Source organism: Hyaena hyaena, unplaced genomic scaffold, assembly GCF_003009895.1.
Source record: "Hyaena hyaena isolate Hyena2069 unplaced genomic scaffold, ASM300989v1 scaffold_129, whole genome shotgun sequence".
Classification (NCBI taxonomy): Eukaryota; Metazoa; Chordata; class Mammalia; order Carnivora; family Hyaenidae; genus Hyaena; species Hyaena hyaena.
In genome coordinates this window covers 136,526-161,282 of record NW_024080763.1, presented here as the reverse complement: position 1 = coordinate 161,282, position 24,757 = coordinate 136,526, and the positions used below count along the sequence as shown (strand labels likewise).

Below are 24,757 nucleotides of genomic sequence, written 5' to 3'. Positions count from 1 at the left end.
GGTTAATTTCAGAGGGTGTGGCTATTGCATGTTTCTAGAGAAACATTATGGGAAACCCAGCTCACACTTTGCTATCGATCCTCAGTCTAAGCCCCGTCCTGTTACAAATACTGCAGCGCTCAGTGGGTGCTCATATACCATAAACAGTTACACTGAAACTGAGCCAGCAGGTTGGTCCTGATGACAGTTAAACACAGACGTGAAGTACAAGGTCAGCGTCTCACATACTTTGTGGACAGTGACTCCTTTGCCGGCTTCATCTAGCGACATTCATAGTGTGCAGGGGATGGTGCCAAGGTGGCCCTAAAACGTGTGTCAGGGTCATCCTGGGTATGGGGCCCTGGGTGTCCGGTCATATCACCCACAAAAGCTCTCCACACCAGGGTTTTGGTACCTCTGAGGATAAGGGGGTCTCCCAGCTATCACAGAGCATTTTGAGAGCAGGGGTTGACACAAGTGGGGCCCTCCCTCAGGGACATTCAGCCTCTGCATCCATTCCAATGGAGGAACACCCCTTTTCAGAGTCAGAAAGACAATGGACGACAACATTGTAGGAGTGCCTGTCTAGTACCCTTTGAGAAAGTGCACAGTGACTCAAAATTACTATGAGTCTGGAATGTTTTTCAGTGTAAATACGTATTACTAATTACAATGATGTTTGTAGATTAAAAATGGTACATACTTATTTAAAAGTTTATTTATTTTAAGAAAGAGAGAGAGACAGACAGAGAGGGAGAGAGTGAGAGCACACAGGAGGGGCAGAGAGAGAGAGGGGAGAGAGGGAGAATCCCAAGCAGGCTCTGCACTGAACTCACGAACCATGAGATCATGACCTGAGCTGAAACCAAGTGTTGGATGCTTAACCGACAGAGCCACCAAGGTGCCCCAAAAGTAGTATGTATTCTTTGTAAAAATAGTGTATATATACCTTTGTGCAATAACTCACATTCCCGCGATGCTCTCAGCCCTATAGATTAGCCAAGAGTTCGTCACACAAAAATACTCTTGGGGTATGTGTTACATGGACTTACATCTGAGAAGTCTCCACACCTTCCAAAACACCTACATGGTGACCAGCTCACCTCCTCCACTGGGCATAAGCAGACATACAACTCAGCATCCTAGCTAAGCATCATGGAGTTGAAAGGGGCTCCCTGGCAAAGACCCCTTGTGTCTCTATTAATCTCCACATGGACCTATCCCCTCACTCAGCAGAGCCACGCGAGACTTCTCAGGCTTACAGATTTTTCCATGAATATACACAAAGCGGGAGGTGGTGAAGACAAGGAAACTAACAAACTTGTCCCCTCTGGAGAAAGAAAACACTGGTACTGATTTACAAACTGGAAACAACACAGTGGCTGAGCTTGCACTCTGGCTGGTTATTTAACATAAAAGAAAAAATGGCACCATTCCTTAACTTCAAAGGTCAGACTCAAGGAAGAAATGGGAGAGGAGTCAAAACAATCCGAAGAATGTTCCCAGCTAGGGGGAAATGCCCCCAGTGTTTGGAAAGGAATGAGAGAGAGGAGCAGCCAACTGTACCATGAAGATTGCCAAGGTGCCTCCCGGCGCCCACCCTTGGCTTTTGCTACAAGTAGGACCGGGGCAGAGGGGAGAGCCTTGGACACATCCCAACAACTTTCCCAAAGAAATGGGTGGCACCTTAAGGTGGGCACTGGTGTGACTGCTTGGAGACTCCCACTCAGGCAAGGACAAGGTGCCTCTACAAAAACTTAGACTCAAATCTGGATTAGCATCTCCTCAGGAGCTGCTCAAGAGTCAAGTGAGGCCGGGGCGCCTGAGTGGCTCAGTTGGTCAAGTGTCCACTTTCGGCTCAGGTCATGATCTCACTGTCTGTGAGTTCGAGCCCCGTGTTGGGATCTGTGCTGACAGCTCAGAGCCTGGAGCCTGCTTCGGATTCTGTGTCTCCCTCCCTCTCTCTCTCTCTCTCTGTCCCCCCCCCAATTATGCCTCTTCTCTCTCTCTCTCAAAAATAAATAAAAACATTAAAAAACTTAAAAAAAACAAAAGAGCGAGACCAACCCAGACAGATCGACAGATGGTATTCCAAGTGACTAAAAATACAAATTGTATTTGTAACTTTTTTTTATAATCTTAATCCAATCGTATGTGGTCTACTCTGGGAAATTAGATTTTTTTTTAAGTTTGTTTCTTTAGAACACCTGATACCACAATGGAGCTTTGGTTTTCTTTCCAAGAGGAAACAAAAGCAAATGTGAGCTCCTTGGTACCTCTGCTGTTTTGTTTTCTGAACCTTCATGGCCTGCTGTGCCTCGGCAGACCTTTAGATTCGGGGCCCAGCAGCCCAGTCGGGGACCAAACGAGCACGTCTGTATCCAAGAGGGTGCGCCCTGGCTGCTGGGCTCCACCCACACTTTGGGAAAGGGGCTGCTTTTTGGTGCTGACCTGAGTTTTCTTAACAGCACGGGACACATTTGATGAACAGTGAGACCTATCTTCTGGCGGGGAGGAGAGACAGGCAGCAGATCTACGCTCCCAGAAGAAGTTGTGTGAAATAAAACAAGGGTGCTACTAACGGCCCCCAACCTCACCGGAACGAACAGAACCCAGCCTGGCGCTGGGGAGCGGGACATCAGACCTGAGGGGTCCACACTATTATTTATAGCAACACCGCAAGTGTTTATTGGATGCTTGCTTCCGTGATCTCCCCGATCTTCACACCAACTCCGTGATGCGCATGATTATCTGTACTTTAGGGTTGGGGTAACCGGAGTTCAAAGAGCTGGGTGCCCGAAATCGGTCCAGCCCTGTCCACACAGGCTCTTAACCTCAGAACACTGCTGCTAATTCATCTTGCAGAATCCAGATTTTGGGGGGTCATGCTGAGTACCACTCCCCTCCCCATGAGACCCATCCAAACTTCGTTTCTCTTATACTCCCTTCCTCCTCTAGCTAATGTCACCAGGGGAGGCTCAGAGGAAACAAAAATATGTAGGACCCTGACACCATGAACTTGGGGGTGGGGGTCAGATAATTTACAAACTGGCTACAACGTTTCAGGCAAGTGCTGCTCTGATGGCCACATGGTAAAGGGGGGACCCAGGTGGTGGGAAGGGCCCCTCGAGGGAGCAGATATTTAAACCACAGCCCAAGTGGCCGCAAGACCAGCTGCGAGAAGCCCAGGCAGGAACCAGCGAGGGAGGGAGGGGGCGGAAGGCACGAGGCGACGTCAGGCCAGCAGCCGGGACAAGGTCAAAATCAGCGACGCTCTCCCCCCAGGTCACGCCACACAACCACCAGGGGCCTCGGACCACGATGCCCGCGCGTGGGCGCCGGAAACCTGAGCCCCAGTCTCCCGACGATGCTCACGCGCACACAAACTGGGAGCCACCCGTGCCGCGCTCTGCAGGCCGGTTAAGGAGCTTTTCCTTCACAGGGAGAGAGAGAGGGAAAGCCCCGTGGGGTTCACACGGGAGATCTGATCTGTGTGTTAGAAGGTGACCAGCGGCTGCTCTTGCACAAACTGGGTGGAGTGCAAACGGGCCGGAGGGAGGCAGACCAGGCACCTGGAGGGGAACCTGGCGTCGACAGAGCTCCTGGGGTTCGGAAGCGGGAGGACTCTGGCCTCAGGGACACCGCCCGTGGGCACAGTGAGGCGCGGCTGGGAGCCAGGAGTCAGGATGACTCCAGGCTGGACGGGCCGTTCCTTTGGTGTCTGTTAATGCTTTCACCTCTTCGGCGCTCTGCTGAGACACACAGGTAACGAAGCCCAGGGTGAGAGCCAGGTGAATGAGGCCTTGAGGGGCCAGAACCAAGGGTCTGCACGGGGTACAGGGCTCTGGGACACTTCACAGCAGCAGGCAGCGGAGCCGAATCTTGAAAAAGAGCTGTCCCCCACGGCGGGGAGGCACGCGGCAGCCCCGCTGGGACCCGCCTGCAGCGAGCGATGGTTTTTCCAGGACACGTGCCAGGGACCCGTCCAGGACCTCGTTTCGTGGAATGGAAGCCATCCTGCCTGAGCTTTGCTCAAAAATACAGCAAAAACGCATCTATCCATTCAATTAAAGTGATGGGTGGGGACAATTTTCAGCCTGCGTCTTCTTGGTCTTTTATGGACCTTCCTTGAAGCTTCGTTGTTCTAACTCATTGATTTAGAGGAAAGAGACCCATGGCTGTAGTTACCTCTCATTAACATTCAAATCGAGGAAGTTTGGGGTCTGTTTTCAGTTTTTGTTTTTGTTTTTGTTTTTGTTTTTCAATAAAATGACTCTGGTAAATTGTTCATTTCTGTATATCTGGAAAATCGTGTCCTTCCCCCCAACTCCCAATCTCTGTGTCGGGCTCATTACTGTATCTGAGCCATAGGGCCTGTTGATCATTTAATTTGCAAGCCCAGACATGCTTAAGCCCTTGCCTGTTTCAGAGTCAGCCAATAGCCAGCTGCCAAGATTTTCGTGTGTCTGAGGCCACTCTCGGAGAGCAGCTGGGTAAAGGCTGAGTCCCAGTACCTTGTCCCGATCTCTATAAATATCTGTAGGTGTCTGTTACAGCCCTCATCTCCTACATGTGTGAACACACACACACACACACACACACACACACACACACACGGGTGGCCTCCACATTGGGAGAGCTGATAGTATCAGCAGGAGGCAGCCAGGATCACCCAGACGCCAGCATGATTGGTTGTTTATGGGGCTGAGGTTCCCTTTCCTCCGAGCACGAGCCCCCATCTACTGCTCTGATTGCAAAGCTTCCTTTTCCCTATTGAACAAGTAATTTAAATGATAATCAAGTCCACGCCGGATTTATTACTGCAATGCCCTCCCAGGAGCTCATTTCTGCAGTCACCCTGAGCACTTTCAAGAATCCTTCAGGCACTTGCTTCCTGTATCATAGAAACACCAAAACCAAGGGATGCCTGTTGGAGAGAATCCAGCAGGGAGCCAACAAACTACTTTGGAGTGTAGACACCAAGCCTATACCTTCAATTAAAGACATGGCCTCCCAAAAGGAATGAAAATGGGATATGTGTGTGCAGGGAGGGGAATCTCTGAGGGTGTTCCTCTAAAAAAGGCTCCCAAAATCTTGTATTCTGAGACCACAAGGTTGTTCATTATGCCACTGAGCTGTTCAGAGCCAATTAGCAGCAGACCATCCATCCGGCCACTGGAGTAATTACATCCTGGTTTTCAAGAGTTAAATCCAGTTACTTGCGCATCATTTCCACTCAGCTCCCCTTGGTGGTACCTCTAATCTGCTTGACACAGGCAGCAGCAAAGTGCTCTAGCTTGGACTAATTAGCCCTCCAGAAATTAAATGGTACATTTTGCAGTGGACAAAGGCAAGTGGAAAGACTCTTAGGCCATTTGTTTCGGAAGTGTTGTTGAGACGGTGGCTTGCGCTGGGTGACCATTTCTCATTTTGCTCAGATCTGTGCGAGCCTTCTGTGGGAGTCCTGCTCTGAGTGACAGTTCTAGGCTGGGAGCAGCCGTCTCTGGGGCCAAGAAGGTGGTGGGCACGGCCCAGACGCCGGCATTGATATGAAAATGATGCTCATCCCAATTACCACCCGGCAACACAAGAGAGACGCCGATGTCAAAGTGTGCAAGGATCTCAGATCCTTCTGGTGAAGGCATATAACACGCAGAGATGAGAAATAAACCAGAGATTTCTGGGGAGCATCTGTCTCTCTCTGCAGGCTCAGAGTGAGAAGCAAGGTACCAAGCCTCCGGGCAAGAGAAGAGTGACTCGTTCCCTTCATGGGGAGCTCACTGCACAGAGATCCATCCTCGAGTTCAGAGCCCGGGGCGGGGGTGGGCGTGGTGATGCGAAGCGCTCGCTTAGAACACGGGCAGAGCTTCATAACCAAGTTATGTGTCTTTTCTTTTCTTTTTCTTTTTTTTTTTTTGAGAGAGAGAGAGAAAGCGAGCAGGGGAAGGGCAGAGAGAGGGCAAGACAGAATCCCAAGCAGCATCTGTGCCGTCAGTGCAGAGCCTGATGCAGGGCTCGAACTCACAAATGGTGAGATCATGACCTGAGCTGAAACCAAGAGTCGGACATGTAACTGCCTGAGCCACCCAGGCGCCCCATGATGGGAGCACCCTGACGCAGCACAGGCAGACAAGGCCCGGGGCCCACGGCTCCGGGGCCCACGGCTCCAGCTCCCGCAGCGGGAGGAACCAGGTCCCCAAGTCAAACACATCTATGAAGAATACTTCTGGAGAGAGGAGGAGTCTTCACGCAGTTCCCTGGTTCGATCCTGCACCCAGACCAATAGCACCACGAGCCCACACGGGCTTCTCCCATGCGGCTCTAGACGTGGTTTACAGCCGCCCTCCAGGCCAGCCCTCTCTCCACGTGGCACGGAAGCCCTGGAGGACAAGGGGGGATTTCTTCCACTCTATTTGCTTTTTCACCCCACCCCCAACACCCCTGCTTCTTTCCATCCACACGGCCAAAGGCAACTTTCCATTTATTACCCAGTCACTCCTCAAAGACCCAGCAAAGAATAAAGGGGTCCACGGCTCTCTGTCGGCTCCCACAAAAGCCACGGGGACCACAGAGGAAGGTGAGCCTGTATCAGTGCTCTCTGATAGCAGTATCCCCTGCATCACTGCTATCTGAACTCTTGGTATGGACAAGCCCCCTCCTCCTCCCATTATGTCAGACGATCACAACTGTGACCTGCTTTCCAAAGGGACGTCTTCTCTGATGGACTTTGTGCCGGGTTCCAGCATGATGGCATTAGTACATCCCAGGGGAACCCACATGGTCCAGGCAGGACCTCTCAATGGACAAGCCTCCAGTGAGGCAAAGCCAACCACAGACTGTGAAGCTGGCACCATACTCTGCTGCCCAGGGGTCCCCAAGGCCTCCCACCCCTGCTTCTCGGCACTGCTAGAAGCAGAATACAAGCAAGGAGAGTAAGACCTCCTTCCCACAATCCCAGGTTACTCTGGGAAATGAAAGTCTTACACTCTGGTTGGAGTTTCTTTAGCAAAGCATGGTAGACATTTCTATAAGCAAAGATTCCTAGAGCCATGTTTCTAAAGTGGACTCTCAAGAAGTAGATCAAAACATTCCGAGGTTAAAAAAAAAAAAAGTTTAGGAAAAAAAAAAAAAGTTTAGGTAAAACAAGGTTAAACAAATTTAAGTAGTCTTCATTGTTGCACAACTTATCAGTGCCTTTAACAGTTATAATTCTGCTTTCAAAGTCATTATTTGTAGCTAAAGGATTTAATCTCTATTAAACAGAAAATCTGGTGTACTTTCCCCACAGTTTTCTTTAAAAGGTGTGTGTGTTAAATGGCAAGTTTAAATTACTCATTTAAAGGAACTTTAACAATGGCTCAAACCACACCTTTCACCATAAAACAGCAACAGTTAGTGAAAGTCTGAAAGATTAACTCTTGATATGAAAGTCATTGTTTGCTCCAATTCCAGGGTTTCCCAGCATTTTTTAGAGAACCACAAAATATGGTGATTTATAGATAATGAATAAACTTTCCTTCTCATTGCCAAGCAGATTTACACCCTTGGTGTCACTGAAAGGTTTACTACTGAACTGCACTGTGGGGTAAAAGGGAAATCATTTGGAAAATAAAATCCAGGCAATCGAGAAAAGGAATCTCCCATAAAGTTATTTCTCCTTACCACTCTGCAATCCCTGCCTTGACCTTGAACTGTTTTAATTGGAAATAGCACTGTCCTTCTAATCACCAGATATACGTTGGTCTTTTCTTCACGTCTCTTTCAAAACACAACAACCCAACGCCGTTCTCATCGGTCTGTGAAGGACACCAGTCATACTGTACGTGTCAGTATCTCTGAACCAGGGAAAGAGCCTGTCAGCTAAATCATGCTTCTTGTTTTCTTTGCAGGCTGATGAAGGAACAATTACTTTTATCTGATAAGCACATTTAAAAACTCCTTTGTGAGTAATATCAGGAGAACTACCCCCAAATATTTATTCAGATGTTTTATGGAAAAACATTCATGAGCTCAAGATCAGGCAACAGTAGGGACGATGTGGCTGGTGCTGAGCTAGCTGCATGACGGACAGCACATTTTTATTACTGCAATGACTTCCCCAGCCGTCTCGTATCTGCTGGGTCACTACTCCAGCTCAATGCTCTGGGAATGCAAATTAATTTTAATACTTGCTCCAGCCAAGAATCATCAGCGAAGGCAGAACTGCTGGAGGAGGAATTCTGCAGTGCCTTCCGGAGAATTCCGTTCCTCAGCTGGTCCGTGATTTGAATGGCTCTGACTTGGATCACCTTGGGAAGGGTGGATAATGCAATTCAGATGAATTCAGGCTGTTTTGGTGCGTGCAGGGGGGCGGCCCGGGGTGACTCAGTGCGGCACGCGCCCATCGGCATTTACACTCTCGGGAGATTTGAACTAGCACACCCTCAGGACCGTAATCCAAAGTGGGGACAGTAAGGAGGCGGGGGGACCTGGGAGAGGTGTGAGAGCCATGAGCGCTCAGATGGAAGAGGGAGGGGGCAGGGGACTCCATGGGAGTATCAGGGAGGGCTTCACGGAAGAAGGGGATATTCCTCGTGGGTTTTCTACACATTCGCAGGTTACAGGAACGACCTGGGAGGGCCATAGCGACAGTGATTCATACAGAGCCAAGTGCGCACCACCACGCAGTCCCCGTCAGGCAGTGCAGGAAGCAGAAGGAAGAGCCTTGGGGGTAAGAGATTAAGGAAGAGGCTGGGTTTAGGCTGATGCAGGATTTTGTGGGGCAGAGACGAGTAGAGACAAGATAAGGCTTCTAGCAGGTGGTTTAGGGACCCGAGGTAAGGAAGGGCAGCTAACTGGGAAGGGGTGGGTGAAGGGGGGCAGAGTCAGGCTAGGAGGGGTCGAGGTCACAGGTGGGGGTGAAGTCCAGGAGGCCCTGGGCTGGGTCCACAGAGGAAGGGAGGGAAGCCACCGACGGAGCTCCTACAAGCTAAAGGTGCTGTGCTGCCGGCGCCTGTGCGCGCCGACCCGCCTATATCTGGGGCTCCCGGGTCCTCCTGCCCCCGATGCGCTGGGCAAGGCAGAGGCAGGGACAAATTCTGGAACGTTCCAATTCCCAGGTTAGGGTCGGCCCGTGAACACCACTGAGCCCCGGGACCCTGGGAGCTGCATAGAGATGATGGTCTACAGCCCAGATCACCAAGGTGACGCGGGCAGGAAGAGCCCTGAGGTGGGAAGGGCGGGTGGGGGGTGCAGGGGGGGCGGGGGGGAGGCCTTAAGACTGGAGAGTCTGTAGCCACAGAGGCGGCGAGCAAAGCCTGGTCCCTGCCTTCCTCCTTCAGCTTCTCCTCCGGCCTTCTCTCCTCCACGGTTCGACGGTCACCGCAGTGCATTGATTCTGCCCGTCTGTCATCCGCCCGCATGCCACCGCCCTGGGCCTGCCCGGAGCTTCCGACCTCAGAATGGGGGTAAATTCAAAAGCGGCATGTGTGGTCTCCTCCACTATCTACACCCCGTTTTGCAGTCTAGTCCTGGCCAAACTGACAGCCCGACAATTCTCTCTGCTGTGATGTCACACCCTCACCACCTCCACCCTGCACCACGATGCCTCTTCTCTACTCACCCCTGCGCGGCTCCAAGCTCTCCCCATCAGAAGCCTTCCCAGCCCCAAGTATGCCTCTCACGGAGGCCCGTGAGACCAGGGGCTGTACCGGGCACATAGCCGGTTCTCAAGAAAGGTTTGCTAAGAGGCGGATGAAAAGGCTCCGTGTCACTTGCCACAGCCACACAGAGGTGGCCCAGGTGGGTCCTGGTGAGGAAGGAGATGCGTCCTGACTTTGAGAATTCAAACTTCAGCTGGTGAAGCAGCAAAGACAGGCTGGGCTGCAGACAGGGCCTTGATAATGCTACCGCCTCGTCGCTCCCTAGTCTCAGTCGTCCGTGAAAATCCCCGTCTACAAAGAGGGAGCCCCAGTAACGCTCACATGCACGTGCACACACACGCACGGACACGCTTGTCCCTGCCCTCAGCCTTCAAAACGGCTCAGGATTCGCTGGTCACCAGGAGGCAGCGTTGGCCCCGTGGCCCTCGCTGTAAGAGTCCCTGCAAGTCAGGTGCTCCCCGTGGAGGCAGCCCCCGCCCCTGCTGGGGAGCAGGCATTTGTCTGCCACCAGAGCGCCCACCTGAGCCTCTCCGGTCCGTCCAGGCAGACCCCGATGGGAGGCAGCGACCCCCAGCCCAGAAAGCAAACCCGAGTCTTCCTTCTAACAGCCGTATTGATGCCAGAGCGGGAGCTCGTTCACGCATATGATTTATTAACTAATTTAGCATGTAAGAAAGCCATCTGCATCTCGCTTTTATCATCTTCCCAGCAGACAGGCTGAAGACAAGATGTGTACCGCAGGCTTGTTTAATGGGGCCTTACGCACCCCTCGCACTTGCCCCAGCTCACACGAGGCTCTGGTTTCAGAAGTCGTCTGACTTCACTGACTTAACACAAACAAACAGGAGCATAAAGCTCTCATCGACACATAAACACCGCAGGAACGGGCAGGGTGGCCATAAAGTCCGTGCCCCAAAGTCCTGCCCACGGCATCCCAGCTGCCGGGCCTTCTCAGAATTAGGGGAATACAAAGGCACCTCGGTGATTTAAAACTATTGACTGGGTCTGATCACTTTTTATTATATGTGATTTTAAAATATTCATTTGATGTGAACTTCATTTAAAGATTTCATTTAGGGGCGCCTGGGTGGCTCAGTCGGTTGAATATCCAACTCTTGATTTCGGCTCAGGTCAGGGATTTGTGGGATCGAGCCCCACATTGGGCTCTGAGCTGAGCACAGAGCCTACTTCAGATTCTCTCTCTCTCTCTCTCTGCCTCTCTGCCTCTCTGCCTCTCTCCCTCACTTACGCTCTCTCTCTCTCTAAATGAAAAAAATATTATTTCATTTAATGTGACCTTGTAAGGAGATCTGCTTAGGGGAAAACACCACAGTTGGGTAATGTAGTGGGTAGAATTATGTCTCCCCAAAAAGATGTTCAAATCTCACCCCTACCCAGTTGGCCGGTTGTGATTGTGACTTAACTCAGAAATACGGTCTTTGCAGATGTATGCAAGTGACAAAGAGGTCACAGTAGATTAGGGTGGATCCTGATCCAGTGACTTGTGTCCTTTCAAGATGAGGACATCTGCATGCAAAGACACACAGACAAGGGGACGAAGCCATGTGAAGACGGAGGCAGAGAAATCAGTGATGCACCTATAAGCCAAGGATTGCTAGAAGCCACCAGAAGCCAGGGCAGGGGCACGGCATGAATTCTCCCTCTGAGCCTCAAAAAAATAAAATCAACCATTTTAGACACCTTGATTTTGGACTTTTGGCCTCCAGACTCCAAGAGAATAAATATCTATTATTTTAGCCAACCAGCCTATAGTCACCTCTTTTTAAAAGTTTTTTTTTAATGTTTAGTTATTTTTGAGAGGTGGGGGGAAGAGCAGAGAGAGAGGGGGAGACACAGATCAGAAGCAGGCTCCAGGCTCTGAGCTGTAAGCACAGAGCCCAACGCGGGGCTCAAACCCACGAACCACGAGATCATAACCTGAGCTGAAGTCAGACGCTTAACCGACTGAGCCATCCAGGCACCCCCAACCTATGGTCACTTCTTAAAGCAGCCCTAGGGATGACCAACAGGCATCTCCCTAACATTTGAGATGATGGTATTTTAGACCACTTGGGACCAAGAGTATGGCACAGCTGGAAGGTAGCTGGCCCAGAGGGTGACACCCAGCTGCTTACCAGCCTCACGCGGAAGAAGCTCTGAGTGTCTCTAGGGCCCCATCTCTTCCTATGCAAAGTATAGGGACTGGTTAACGAGGAAGCTGATCAGACCCCGTCTTCTGTAGGCAGTTCTGGTGGGCTCTATGCGGCATCGCTCTATGGTTATTGACAACACAGTTGTTAACAGAACCATTTTCAACAAGCAGGATCTTCAAAAATACCAAGGCCAAGTGGCCCACACTCCTCAAGCACCCTTGCAGCCCTTCCCAAGACCAGGGGAGACAGCGAAGTCCCCAGGGGGGCTCCCCGTTGTGGCTGACGCCTGGCTAGCCACCAAGGAGCTTGAGAAGTCTGCACCAAACCTAGAGATCTCTTTGTCGAGCCAGAGATTTTAGTCCCTGGGGGAACACACCCAAATGGCACTTGGATCTGCCAAAAGTTTGAAAATGTTGAGACAACATTTTCAAAGAGGGGAACTTTCTGCACGTTCATCCTGTCGACTTTTTTAATTATTATCTTAAAAAAATTTTTTTTTAATGTTTTATTTACCTCTGAGAGAGAGACAGCATGAGCAGGGGAGGGTCAGAGAGAGAGGGAGACACAGAATCTGAAACAGGCTCCAGGCTCTGAGCTGTCAGCACAGAGCCCAACGTGGGGCTCGAACCCACGAACCGTGAGATCATGACCTGAGCCGAAGTCGGGCGCTTAACCAACTGAGCCACCCAGGCGCCCCCTTTTAAAATGATTGCTATTATTTTTTAAGCACACTGGGAAAGAGCGGCAGGTGTTTTCCCGAGTCCTCTGCCACAAGAAGGATGCACCCCTGCGCGGGCCTTAGCACCTACAGCGCCCTGTGCGGATGATGGACACAGCCTGTCCTCCGACGGCAGAGGTGAGCAGGAATTCCGGTACAATACCCTTTGTCCTCTGTCTCCCAGGCTCCCCTACGAGATCTTGGTAACGTTCGCTGAGCTGCATTTTATTGAATATGGTTATTTCCCTAGAGGACTTTTATCCAGATTTATACCCATGATTTCACCTCCCGGGGGCCAGAACATTTTCCTAAGGAGAAAGATCTTGCTCCTCTATCCAAAGGAATAAAGTGGAGGTTTCCCCAGGCCTCCAGACTTTAAGATTGGAGTTGGCAGGCTTTCGATATGGGCTCTGACAGCCCATTGTTGCCCTCATTGCTTCTTGTTATTCTTGCCGGTTTAATAGTCTGTTTATGAGCTCCATGAAGAAAGGACCGAGGCTAGCCTGGCTCGCTGCGCTATCCCCAGCTCCCGGCATGGTGCCTGGCCCGGAGAAGATTCCGGAGAACTCCGTCTAATGAGCGTGCGAGTGCCACCCCTCACAGGGTCGGCCCGGCGCTGGCTACACCGCCGTTGGAAAGCTGGCCATTCGCGCTCTGAGCTCACAGCAGGAGGGGGGTTTCAGGATGACAAATATTGATGTAGACACGCTGGAGTCAACCTCTCACCCTGAGATCTGTTTTGCAATCTATACAGGGCAGAGGGGATCTCTTGTGAATGTCTGTTAGGAGCCAAGAATTTGAACTTGCTACCCTGGCCGCTAGAGTTACGTGGCTTCTTTCCCAGCTGTAGTGGTGAATTTGCATCCCGGGCTGGTCCCGCCAACTGCAGTGGCCTGTGCAAGCTCCTGCCGTGGGCTGGCTCCCAGAGGGGGCTTCAGGACAACACCCAGGCTTGGATGGACGGCACAAATCTGCGTCCTGTGCGCGTCAGAGGGGATCACCTGCACCATCGCCTTGGGTGAAGGTCCTGGTCTCCCCAGGCACCCCGTCCCACCTTCCCCCACCCCTCCCCCAAGCCACCTGTAGCTTACCGCTAAGAGGGTGGGGAACTGTGAACTGCTTCTTGTTGGCGCGGACAGGAAACAGGCTCTGCTTCTGCCCTAGGTTCTCCTTCCGCTGGGCTTTTCTCTGCTGCATCATGTGTTCCAACTTCTTGAGCCGTTCTTGGGAGCGAGAAATAAACTGGGGTTTACGGACCTCCAGCGCTTCCTAATTGCAGTGAGAGAAGATTTTATTTTATTGTTTTAAAACATTTTAAACTTTTTTTAATGCTTATTTATTTCTGAGACAAAGAGAGACAGAGCTTGAGGTGGAGAGGGGCAGAGAGAGAGGGAGACAGAGAATCTGAAGCAGGCTCCAGGCTCTAGGCCATCAGCACAGAGCCTGACGCAGGGCTTGAACCCACAAACTGTGAGATCATGACCTGAGCCGAAGTCAGACACTCAACCGACTGAGCCGCCCAGGCGCGCCAAGAAGATTTTATTAAGAGAAGTAACACAGAAAGGCAATATATCCTTTTGATTTGATCAAGAAGCTTATTGAAAGTACAACATTTGGGGCACCTGGGGGGCCCAGTCGGTGAAGCATCTTACTTTGGATCGGGTCATGATCTCACGGTTCATGAGTTTGAGCCCCGCATCAGGCTGTGTGCTGACAGTGCAGAGCCTCCTTGGGATGCTTTCTCTCTCTCTCCCTCTCTCTGCCCCCTCCCCACTCTTGCTCTCTCTCTCAAAAATAAATATAATAGGGGCATCTGGGTGGCTCAGCCAGTTAAGTGTCTGACTTTGGCTCAGGTCATGATCTCATGGTTTGTGGGTTCAAGCTCTGTGCTGATGGCTCGCAACCTGGAGCCTGCTTTAGATACTGTGTCTCCCTCTCTCTCTGCCCCTCCCACACTTGTGTTCTGTCTCTCTTTCTCTCTAAAAAATAAACATAAACAATTTAAAAAAATAAATGTAATAAACTTTCAAAAAAAGTACAATACTCAAAGACCAATAGCCGCAGTGGATGAGCACACCACACGTTTCTTCCGTGGCCTTATGGAAAGACTGTAACAGACATGTTGATGACACAGGGCCTGGTGGTCAGTCCTGGCCAGCGCCGAGGGCCTCACTGCAGCATGACTAGCAACCAATGGCATGGCTGTGAGTGCGAAGGCGCACTTCAACCCATTCCTTCTTCCTGACAACTCGTTCAATTCCCAACAGACCCAGACCCGAGCACCCTGAACTCCATATTCCAAAGAGACGTGGGTGGGGAAGGAACGAAGGTGTTATGAGTCACTTGGTTCTGCTGGGTGTTGGAAGCCTCAAGCACAGACCTAGAACATCCACCCAGCGTGAAATATGCGCCTTTTCAGGAGAAACAGGAAGCTTGGCTAACAGGAACAGTGTCTACTTCCAGGCAGAAGAAGTTGGCAAAACATCTTTGCCGATGCAGAGAGGTCCGCTGGGGGGTTCAGCACGCCATGTTTCCCGTCCAGCCGCATCCCCCACCTCCCTCCTGTGCCCGCACACCCACTAAGCCACCTACTCAGGTCTTCTGGAAAAGAGTAACCACCACCGATGCCTTTGGATGGTTTCTTTGGATTCCCTGTCTCGGGGAATCTCCACACGGATTCCCAAAGGCAGGGATATATTCCCACTTGGCAGATACAACATCTGAGGCTCATTGTTGGATCCCATGGTGACCCGCAGCTGAGAGACCCCCATGCTTTTCCCACACTGCCTTTTGTGGTCTTAACTTGCTATTCCTTGATCACCTCTGTTCAAGGGTTTGTCCGCCTGTAGTAATACCTCCCAAGACGCCCATCGCTTAGAGTCCCAGCCTGGCTGGGGCTCCCCGCTCACCCCGAGCATCATGATACTTCACAGACCACCTCGTACAAGTGATGCGCACACACCTGTGGCCGCGCTGGGCTGTGAGGTCCTGGACAGCACGGGCCATGCCTCACCCCCATTGTGTCCTTCGCAGCCACTACCCTGAGCTCTGTACATAGGAGGTTCTCAGCAAAGCCCCTCTGGATGTGCGGCCATGTCTGATCCATTCATCTGCCTGACACCTCTTCCGGCCCTTTGGGAGCTGCGTCCCCAGGGGGAGGGCAGCTCTGGCTCTCTCCATGTCAGGGATGTGGCCCTGGTAGCTGCCCCAGGGACGGAGTCTCCTTGGCTCGCTGGTCTCCATGACACAGGGGGGCCTGCAGAGATACCCCTGGGAACGGCCTAGGGGCCCAGCGTGGCTGCTTTGGGGACATCAAGAGTCTCTCACCATGGACCTACCCAGGGGGCCCAGGGGTGCAGGGACCAGCCAAGGGCACCACCTGCACACCCGTAGGGAGGTTTACGACGTTGCAGGTACTTGCCAAGAGAGTGTGCCTCCCTATGTGACACACGGTAGCAGCGGCTTTCTCTTATGTGTCTGCCCTTCTCATTTTTATATCTCTGTAATTCTGAACTTTGAAAACTGTGCACATGTTACTTCTACAACCACAACTGGAAATAGACACCAAATGAAAGCTTTCACATCCTTGAGCTCCTGGCCACGTGATGTAGAATAACCTCTTTCCAAAGCTTAATGTCCTTACATGCAGGTGGGACCGTAGGGACCCCTGCCTCCTAGGGGTGCTGTGAAGATGCCCGCCCAGCGTCACCCACAACTTCTCAATAGATGCAGCCATTGCTGTGATCACTCACTATGGACATTATACGATCTTCATTCTAGCCCAGCAGAATAGATATCATCTCTCCGTTACTCACACTGTGAAACGGAGGCCCAGAAAGGTTAGGGGACCTGCCCAGAGTCACAGAGCCATTATGAAGGGCAGTCAGAAGCGGAAGTAAGATCGGGTCCCCACGGTCTCCCCGGGAAAGGTCTGCCATTGGTGGGGATCAAGCCGGGACGCCCAGAAGGCCTTACCTGCAAGCTCAAGGAAACTGCAGGTGTTTCCTGATACTCAGAACAGTCTTCTGACAGGTCAGGGGTCTCTGGTTGCTCTGGGGGCGCTGGCTCGGGGGGAGCTGGCTCAGGCTTCTCCCTCTTCCTGCATTCCTCTATTTTTACCACCAAGTCACAGCACTTGTAATCTCCTGGGAGAGAAGATTTAGAATTCCATTTAGAGGGGCAGCAGGAGTTTTGCCTGGCTCCTTGGCGCCATTAGACAGAGAAGACAATTTTGAAAATAGAGACACCAGTGGGTTATTAATGGGCCTCGTTAAGCCGAAGAGATGGTGCCTCACTGGACCCACCCCTGCCCCAGCTGCCCTGGTCACAGGGAGAAGTGTCAGTGGGTAGCCAGGCTTCACGAGTCGCTAATTACCCCATGGAGGTAGTCCATGGACTACCTGGAACCCTGGCTTCCAGGGTTCAAAATGCCTGTGTTCACAACAAAAAGAAACTTTTCCATTCTGTGCTTCATATTAAGCGTGTCCTGTACAATCATCACAGCTCAGTTGTTTGGGGGCAGTGTATTAATTTATCTTCTGTTTCCTACACTAATGATGTAAGACAGAAAAATGGTATTCAATTATTTATCCCTCCCCTTCATTTTCCGGGGACCGCCACTGGCTTTACATTTATAATCGGAATTCTCTCTCTCAATGCTGGCTCTGGCCACTTTCCCAGGCCATTTTAACATCCCCTTGTGGAAGAGGTCAGGGAAGGCATTGATTCGCAGGGCAGCCCCTGGCGTGGGGAAGGAGGGATCAATGTATATTGGCTGACCGCTCACTGACCGACTTCACCGCCAGGGACACAATGAGCCTTCAGTCTGTGCCAGCCCGCTCTTCCGGTGTGAGCTCCCCTGCCCCCCCACGCCGCCTCCCTAGACCTCCCCAGTTCTGAAGCTCCACAGCGCCTCCCTCCCTCCTCTCCCATATGCCCTCCTAGGGCCACAGAGCGCCTTTGATTCCACACCTAGTGACCTCCGACATCCAGGCTGAGCCCCAATCCTTTATGAAGGCCTCCCCTTCCCAAGGCTCTACCCGCCAACTCTTGTTCCCGCAGCAAGAACACACTTCACACATGTGGCAGCATCGGTGATGGGGTGGGTTCCTAACTGTGTGTTCTCACTGCACGAGCCCGTGACTCCCTCAAAGGCTGGACCGTGCCCTAGTCACCCTGCATCTCTCCACGGGGGCAGCCACGTGCCCAGGGGGAGCTGGTCCTGATGGGCGTGGAGAGGCCGCCACAGGATGCACCTCCATGGGCCCCGGAATCTCTCATCGGAAGCCCCTGTAACGTCCACTGTTCATGTGCGGATTCTCTCTGGCCTGGACCTGCTGCCCTCACTCTCCTCAGAACCTCCCTAAGATCTGCACGTCCTGAAGGCAGATCAGACTTCTTGTCGCTCACTCGTGGTGGGTGCTTCACGTCCAACTACTGCCTTTGATTCTCTACCAACAACATACTACTTACCGGCCCCCAAATCATCCTCTTTCATTCTTTCAAACATTTGCTCTTGTTCTTTCCGGAGGATTTTTCCCCGTTGCAACCCTCTTTCTGCTCTAGGCCTCACCGACCCGCCCAGAGATCCACCCCCCACGGGAATTAATTATGCCGTCGACCATACTGTTCCCCTTTCCGGCTGTGAACCTTCTTCCGGCTCACCCCGTCCACAGGGGAGCCGCAGTGCCTTCCATCCTTGCCCAGCTGCACCCCACCCACAGGACCCAGCAACCATCTTCCTCAGCGCTCACAAGAGAGCTCTGCCCGCTGTATTCTGGAAACCTTCTCCTGCCCAGTGACAGTCTCTGCTCCTCCCTGGCAGGGCCTCAGCCCCCCGGCCTTGCCCTCTCCCTTCTGCCCCTCCCGCCACCCACTGTCCGGGAGACGATCTCCTTCAGAGCAAATCTCTGCCCCTGCAAGGGCTTGGCCCTGGCTTCAGATCACACCCCCTGGGTGGGCTTCAAGGACTTTCCAACTTGACCACATGGCTTCCGACTCCCACTCGGCCCCACCCCTCCCCTGCACTCTGGGCCCCTGGACCCTGCATCGACCGTGCTCTTTCCATCCATCCGTGGCTTGTATGTGACTTCCCCTCAGTCTGCAAGCAAGGCTCTTTGCCCTTAGGTCTGATATGTAAGCCTCTAATCAGCTCTCATGTCCCTGCTCAGAATCATTTCCTCGAGGAAGAGGGCTCTGTCCGCCCCTCCTGGGAGCACCTGTGGTCACCTGAAGCTTCCCCACGGTCCTGCCCAACACAGGTATGACCCTGGCACCTCCAGCACTGGACTGACGGTGCTGGGAGGGCCGGGAGCAGTGAGCACAGTGACTGGCACGCAGTAGGTGCTTAATAGATGCTTCTTTAATGCGTTAATGAAGAGTTAGGGAGTAACTTGGCTCCCAAGTGAAATTATTTCTATCAATTACCAAAGACATTTTAACCTTTATATCCCAAAGCCGTACAACCCAGTGGGGTTCTCTCTGTCTTTGTCCATAGCTGTTTCAAAACATCTTCACTGATAGGAAATCTAAATTTTCCCACTGAAATCCAGGCACCACGGATCTCTTTTCTACTCTATTCTATTCTTATATTCTTTTATATATCAGCACTCAGGGCCGTGTGGATAGGGGTCAGCTACTTGGCCTTTGGAGAAGAGATGGCCTGGCTGGTTTTCTAGGTTCTCTCATCTTTGTGAGGCTCACATTGGGAGTTGCCTGGCCTCATGCTAGTTGGGTGCCGGGCCATGTGGGGCCTGCAGCCCTCAGCCACTATCCTTGCCAGTCAGTCACAGGGGACCACGGGTAGCCTGGTGGGCCTCAGAGCACCCACATCAGCATCTCAACCCTTCCTTAGCTAAGCCTGGGAGGCGGCCATGCACCTGGGAGTGGCTTTCCTCTTGGTATCGGTTGATGCTGACCTCATGCATAGCATGTCCCCAGGGGGCTGTCTGCTCCGTGCTTGTGAGGGAGAACTCACCCTCCCGGGAAACCTTCTGCTTCTGCTTGCTCTCGACTCCCGCAGTGGAGAAGGGACAGCTTTGTACTGTGAGCTTGTGTGAACCAAGGCTCGGAAGACATCATGCCATTTTCCATACACATATCAAGGAGGCATCATCTGAACCCTACCTCCCTTGCTCCTTACCTTTGGGAAACTCTCTTTCTACCTGAACATCATTGTCTTCCTGTGGAGAGGTGCACAAATCTTGTAAGGGGCAAAAAAATCCAGGTAAAAGGATTCTGGATTTCGGAAAGCTTTGCTGCCGACTCTCTGAGGGCTCAGGGAAGTTGTTAGATTGACAGGTGTTGCTTGGAGAGCTACACCCCTCGGGAAGGAAATCTTTAACCAGCTTCTGTTCCACCGGGGGAGCAGACAAGTTCGTGCGTGCTTCTTCTTGTTGCTTCTTGCTGCTTCCAGAAAATACGTTTGTTTCTACTAAAAATAAAATGAGAGTTGTGCTCAAAACATCTGACGAGGGGCACCTGGGTGGCTCAGTTGCTTGAGTGTCTGACTCTGGATCTGAGCTCAGGTCATGATCTCACGGTTTGTGGGATCAAGCCCTGTACTGGGCTCTACACTGACAGTGCAGAGCCTGCTTGGGATTCTCTCTCCCTCTCTCTCTGCCCCTCCTCCACTTGATCTCTCTCTCTCTCTTAAAATAAATGAATAAACTTTAAAAAATTAAAAAAAAAAAAACCACATCTGACCAGTGCACATCAAATGTATTGGCTTCTGCACACCTTCCTCCCCTGGAGATGGGGACATAGGCTGCGGTACTGCCTCGGAAGACCTGGAGCCGCTAGTGGCCAACGTGCACGTGTTACTGTGGGCACCCAGCAGGTGACCACCTTTCTGGGTAGGACCCTCCCACCCCCGCCGGCTCACTGAGGAGCTCAATGTATACACCAGCATCATGCATTTGGTCTAAAGAGACCACTCGCTAGTGCCCTTAAAAACTCAAATGTCTTTCTCAACAATGGGCAAAAGAGTGGGTGTCAGTACATGGACTGAGGGGTCAGAAGACCTGGGTTCAAATCCTACCTCTACTACTTATAAGGTATGTGGCCCCATCCATAAAATCAAAGTAATGCTATCGTAAGGTGACAACATTAAATATTATTTATTTATTATGATATCTGTTTTCATAGTAAGTTAGTATATGTATATTATAAACAACACACTGGTAAAATTTATAATTTTTATATAATATTGTATTCTTAATAAAAATTGAGGTAATACAAAAAATAATGATCCATGTAAGGCATTGAGCGCAGTATCTGGTCACAGCAAGCACTTATAAATGGTGGCTCTCACATGTACCCCAATGTTCATAGCAGCACTCTCAACAATAGTCAAAACATGGAAAGAGCCTGAGTGTCCATCAACGGACGAATGGATCAAGAAGATGTGGTTTATCTATATGACGGAATACTACATGGCAATGAGAAAGAATGAAATCTGGCCATGTGTAGCAACATGAATGGACCTTGAGGGTGTTATGCTGAGCGAAAAAAGTCAGGCAGAGAAGGACAGATACCATATGTTTGCACGTATAGGAGGATTAGGAGGAACTTAACGGAGGACCATGGGGGAGAAGAAAGGGGTAAATAGTGGGGGAAAGGGAGTGAGGTAAACCATGAGAGACTCTTGAATGCCGAGAACAAACTGAGGACTCGTGGGTGTGGGGGGGGGAGGGGATGGGGGTGATGGGCATGGAGGAGGGCACTTGTGGGGGTGAGCACTGGGTGTTATATGGAAACCAACTTGATAATAAACTATTTGTAAAAAAAAATAAAAAAATAAATGGTGGCTCTCATTACTACAGAAACATGGAGTAGGTTATGTACTGTGGCAGGGACACAGTTAGGAGGTAATGGAGGGACATATTTCTAACAAAGCTGCAGACTGAAAACGTGCACAACACGTTGCCCGTTGCCACGCCGTAATTCCAAATGTCTGGACATCACCTCCTGCCGCTCAACAGGGACCACTAAATCCCCGTTCACCCAGGCTTCGCAGCAAGGGAAAGGACAGGGTAAAGTCTCTTGTCTAGATGTGGACTAATCTCAGAGATGCGTTATCAGGTGAACAAAGCAACACGAAGGATGATGCATCAGGTCTGTTTCCACCAGTCAGAGCTTACATATACTCAGAACATCCCTGGAAGGACCCAGAAGGTGCTAGAAACCTGGGGAGATGGCAGTGCAGGGGACCAGGAACAGCGAGATGGGGACAGACTTTCTTTCCACTCTTTGCCTGTTTTGTACTCTTGGTTTTTATTTCACTTTTTTGCTTCTGGCGTATCCTACACATTGTTCAAAGTTATTCATTTTACCTGAGGCAGTGGCTCTTCCGCCAGGTGCCATCTCCTCGCTATGTGAATGCCCCCCGGGGGGGAGGGCCCCAGCTGGGCGAGGGGCCCCTGCTGCTGTAGCATGTCTCCAAACCTCCTGTGCACCAGGGAGAAAAAAGTCCTAGGAGCCACTGGAATAATGACAACTCTTAGAAGATTCTTCCAATGTTTTCTCCAACGTCATACACAGAAAGGAAATAAGCCCCTGACTACCTGGAACTGATTAGAACGGGGACTTCTCTTAAAATATCCCCGTTGTCTGTAATTTGCTCTGGCCCCTCTGTCCCTGACTCCTGGGGTCCCTGGCAATGAGAATGGTGTGAGCCTGGGGACACGGTGCAGGGCAGCGGGAAGAACAGAGGACACCTGCATGTGCGCCCTGGCTCCGGCGTCTGAGGCTGAAGAGCCAAAAATTAAGTCCCCCATTAAGAGCAACCTCGGGCTGCACGTAGCCCCAATCCCAGTCCCAGGAAAAGCCTCAGACTGTTCAAGGCTAAAGCCATCCTCGGACCACCCTCAGGTCAGCTAATCAAAAAACACTCCTATGGTCTGAGTCAAGGCTGGGAACTGCAGATACAAAGTAGCCAGTTTCTCACCACCTGCCTGAACCCCACGTGGGCCCTTTGAACTCATCTCATAATTGGTCATTTTCAAAGGATCCTCAAAAGTCATGATTGGGTCCCAGCAAAAGTAACGAACACCTCACAGACACTGAATGGTCAAAGCTGTAATTGTAATTGGTGCTTATGTGATGATGCCACATGTACTGTAACACCCCCGTCCCTTACTCCTTAAAAACCTTATTCGCTATTGTTCTTGGCTTCATCTTGCTGCCACGACACCGGTAGGCAGATGAGTCCCTGCTCAAGCTTGTAATAAAGACCTTTTTGTATTTGCATCGGTGTCGGCTCCTTGGAGGTCTCTGGGAACTCGCGAATCGGGCACAACAAGGCAAGCGAATCACCGGGGGGGGTGGGGGGGTGGTAAAGCCTGCTCTCCGTGTTCTTAGGAACAAACAGAATGAAGTAAAGCACCTCCTGGGTCCCAGTACCCTGGATGTACTAAGAAAATGACAGTCCTGTCGTTTGGAGAAGACATGTGGCCTCCTCTGGTAAAGGTCAGATTTCTTGTAATTTGTGCAGAAAGTATCTTTCTAAAGTTTGTCAACACTGTTTAAGTATGAAATGTCATAAGCAAAAAGTCTCAAAATAGTTATTCCTTTCCATATTGCCTCCCTTCCTGAGAAGCTCTCTTAAATGACTAAGAATGAAATCAATGCTCAGCGGTGCACTTCCCAATCTGCTCCTTTCATTCTGGTGTTGGGCTCTTTAAGGGAGAATGACCTACCTACCCACCTATTAGCTACCTATCTGTCTGGTTTAATGTAAATTCTTTTTATTTATTTTTGAGAGACAGAGGGCAAATGGGGGAGGGGCAGAGAGAGAGGGAGATACAGAATCTGAAACAGGCTCCAGGCTCTGAGCTAGCTGCCAGCACAGAGCCCGACGCAGGGCTCAAACCCATGAACTGTGAGATCATGACCTGGGTCGAAGTCGGACGCTTAACCCACTGAGCCACCCAGGCGCCCCTAATGTAAATTCTTATGTGAACCATTCTGTGCAATTCAGGTGGTCCACTTGTGAGCTGAAAGAGTTAACACAATTCCCAGAAAATAGAATGTGGTTGGTTTGCCACAGAAAAGAAAAAGAGTCAGTCAAAGAGGGACTCTCCTGACCACTTATTGATCAGATCTCTTTTTGTGGATTCTGAAAAGTACAATCATCAGCCATGAAACTGTCCTCAGGTGGGCCTTCACAAAGCAGGGAAGCACACACTGTCTTTTTTCTGTCTTATGCCCTGAATGTGGGTTGGACTGAGAGTTCTCGATTCACACCCCAAATTTTAAACTCTGTCACCCCAATGATGACCCACTGTAACGTGGGCTCTGCCTGTCTGAAGAGTCTTAAGCAAAACAGGAAGAAAGCGGCAGTTTCTATTTCTTGGACCCAAACTCAAAGCCTCCTTCCTGAGCCTGAATTTGGAAGAGCTGGTGTATTGCAGGCTCCCTTGAAACAGAAACGTTCCCTCTGTTCCCTTTCCTAAAATGCATCACCCTATGGGTTGATCTTCTATAGCTCACGTATTCAGCAGACTCGGTGATGCGGAACCGTGTCCTGCTCCAGGAGGGGAACAGAAAGTAACCGAAGATTCCGCCCAGCAGTTGCAAACTGTCTTGTCTAGGATTTTCCCACCCATGTCCGTATCCATAAACAGTGGATCTCCAATACCAACAGCAAGCTCAAGGTCGGTTGGTTGCAGCTGAGGCTGTCATTGCACCTGCTACTCAAAAGCTTCCAGGAGCACAGAGATCAGCAGGCTGCCTTGGCCACAGGTTCTCTGAGAGTTGATGGGGCGTGATTGTGGGGAAGACAGAGGTAAGCCATGAGCGAGTACCGGAGACAGGAGGGTGGCCACAGTGTGGGCAGCAGGGGGGCCCAGCTGGCAGGAAGAAGGCCAGGGGAAGGGGCTGCTCTGACCCATCATGCTGTTCCTGTCCTTACCTTGTGCCACTATAGGCCTTGGGATTCCCCTCGGTGGTGAGATGTGGGCCCTGCCCTGACCTAGGCACAGGGTAGGCAGGGGAGCGGGGGCCTCATGGACACACCCTGCATCACAGCCAACCAAGAGATGTGAACTTGGGCCAAGGTAAGGGTACCACCAGCCCATGCGGGTCCACCAGCCTGTCCATGGTACAAAATGAGGAAAAGGCATCCCTTCTGCAAGACACTTTATCTCCACTGGCCAGAAAAAATCACAATGAACCAACCTGATAGAAAAAGACACTTCGCTGATTCTTTCCAAATATTTAGGCAGTACAATCTTTTATGTTCTTAGATGAGCCCCTGTTGAGCCACT

At 51.1% G+C, this 24,757-nt stretch overlaps 1 protein-coding gene across 2 annotated transcripts in view; it reads right to left on the bottom strand.

Annotated features, from left to right (window-relative positions):
* The window catches only part of CUNH10orf90 (chromosome unknown C10orf90 homolog), a 93,856-nt gene that overhangs the window by 3,943 nt on the left and 65,156 nt on the right, over positions 1–24,757 (bottom strand). For both annotated transcript variants that reach the window (XM_039237966.1, XM_039237965.1), the window contains exons 5-7: positions 19,633–19,923; positions 16,467–16,636; positions 13,583–13,760 (exon numbers count right to left, since the gene is read on the bottom strand). In XM_039237966.1, the coding sequence (XP_039093897.1) occupies positions 13,583–13,760; positions 16,467–16,636; positions 19,633–19,923 (639 nt within the window). The remainder of the gene's footprint in view (positions 1–13,582; positions 13,761–16,466; positions 16,637–19,632; positions 19,924–24,757) is intronic.